Below are 956 nucleotides of genomic sequence, written 5' to 3'. Positions count from 1 at the left end.
ATATATGATATATGGGTTAACTTGATGTTAATTTTTATTTTATATTTTTTTTAACTTTGATTAAAAAAATAATAAACTTATATAATAGCGTTGTAAAAAGTAGTTAATAATATAAACTTTGACTTTGAAAATATTGACTTTGCAATATTGAATATTAAATGCCTCGTAAATTCTTGCAAGGCCCTTTGACTCTGAAAATCTTCAAAACCTTTATAAAGGACTTTTGTGGTCACAAGGCTTCTCCATGTTCTAAAGACACAAAAACAGAGTCATCATAATCATGAGTCGCAGTTCGTGGTTGCATGTAAATAACTCTGCATCATCATCATCAACCACTAACAATAATAAGAAGCTCAAGGGTGTTAGGCGTCGAAAGTGGGGCAAGTGGGTTTCGGAGATTCGTGTTCCGGGCACCCAAGAGCGTCTCTGGTTGGGAACCTACGCCACGCCGGAAGCAGCTGCGGTGGCTCACGACGTCGCCGTTTATTGCCTGAAGAAACCTTCTTCATTGGAGAAGCTTAACTTCCCTGACACCTTGTCTTCTTATCATCACTGTCTTCAGCAGAGAGAGGATTTGTCACCAAGGTCCGTTCAGAAGGTCGCTTCAGATGTTGCCATGGATGTTGATGCGCGCAACATTAATGGGAGATCAACAACGCTCACTACCACCACCAGTACTGTTGCAGTAACAGAAACTAGTAGTGGTAGTTATTGTTCCGACGTGTTACCTGAAACTGGCGCAGGTATGAACAGTTATGATGTTGGATTTGGAGGAGATTCTTGGTGGCAAGGTTTGGGTGATGGTAATGGTGAAACAACTTTCCAAGAAAGTAGTAGTGAAGATCATCATCATGGTGGTGGACAAGGAGATCAGCCATTGAGCATTTCTGTTGAAGATTATCTTTAGTTTCATCATCTCCTTCTTTGTTTTTGATAGGACTTTAGGTCACGGCTAT

General features: G+C 40.1%; 1 protein-coding gene across 1 annotated transcript; it reads left to right on the top strand.

Moving 5' to 3' along the window:
- LOC107641734 (ethylene-responsive transcription factor ERF014-like) lies at nucleotides 225–917 on the top strand. Its single transcript, XM_016345206.2, has one exon. It carries the CDS (start codon nucleotides 281–283, stop codon nucleotides 905–907), a length of 627 nt encoding a protein of 208 aa, XP_016200692.1. The 5' UTR covers nucleotides 225–280; the 3' UTR covers nucleotides 908–917.

Source organism: Arachis ipaensis, chromosome B05, assembly GCF_000816755.2.
Source record: "Arachis ipaensis cultivar K30076 chromosome B05, Araip1.1, whole genome shotgun sequence".
NCBI lineage: Eukaryota > Viridiplantae > Streptophyta > Magnoliopsida > Fabales > Fabaceae > Arachis > Arachis ipaensis.
Note: the sequence above shows the minus strand (reverse complement) of the source record. Positions and strands in the feature narration are given on the sequence as shown.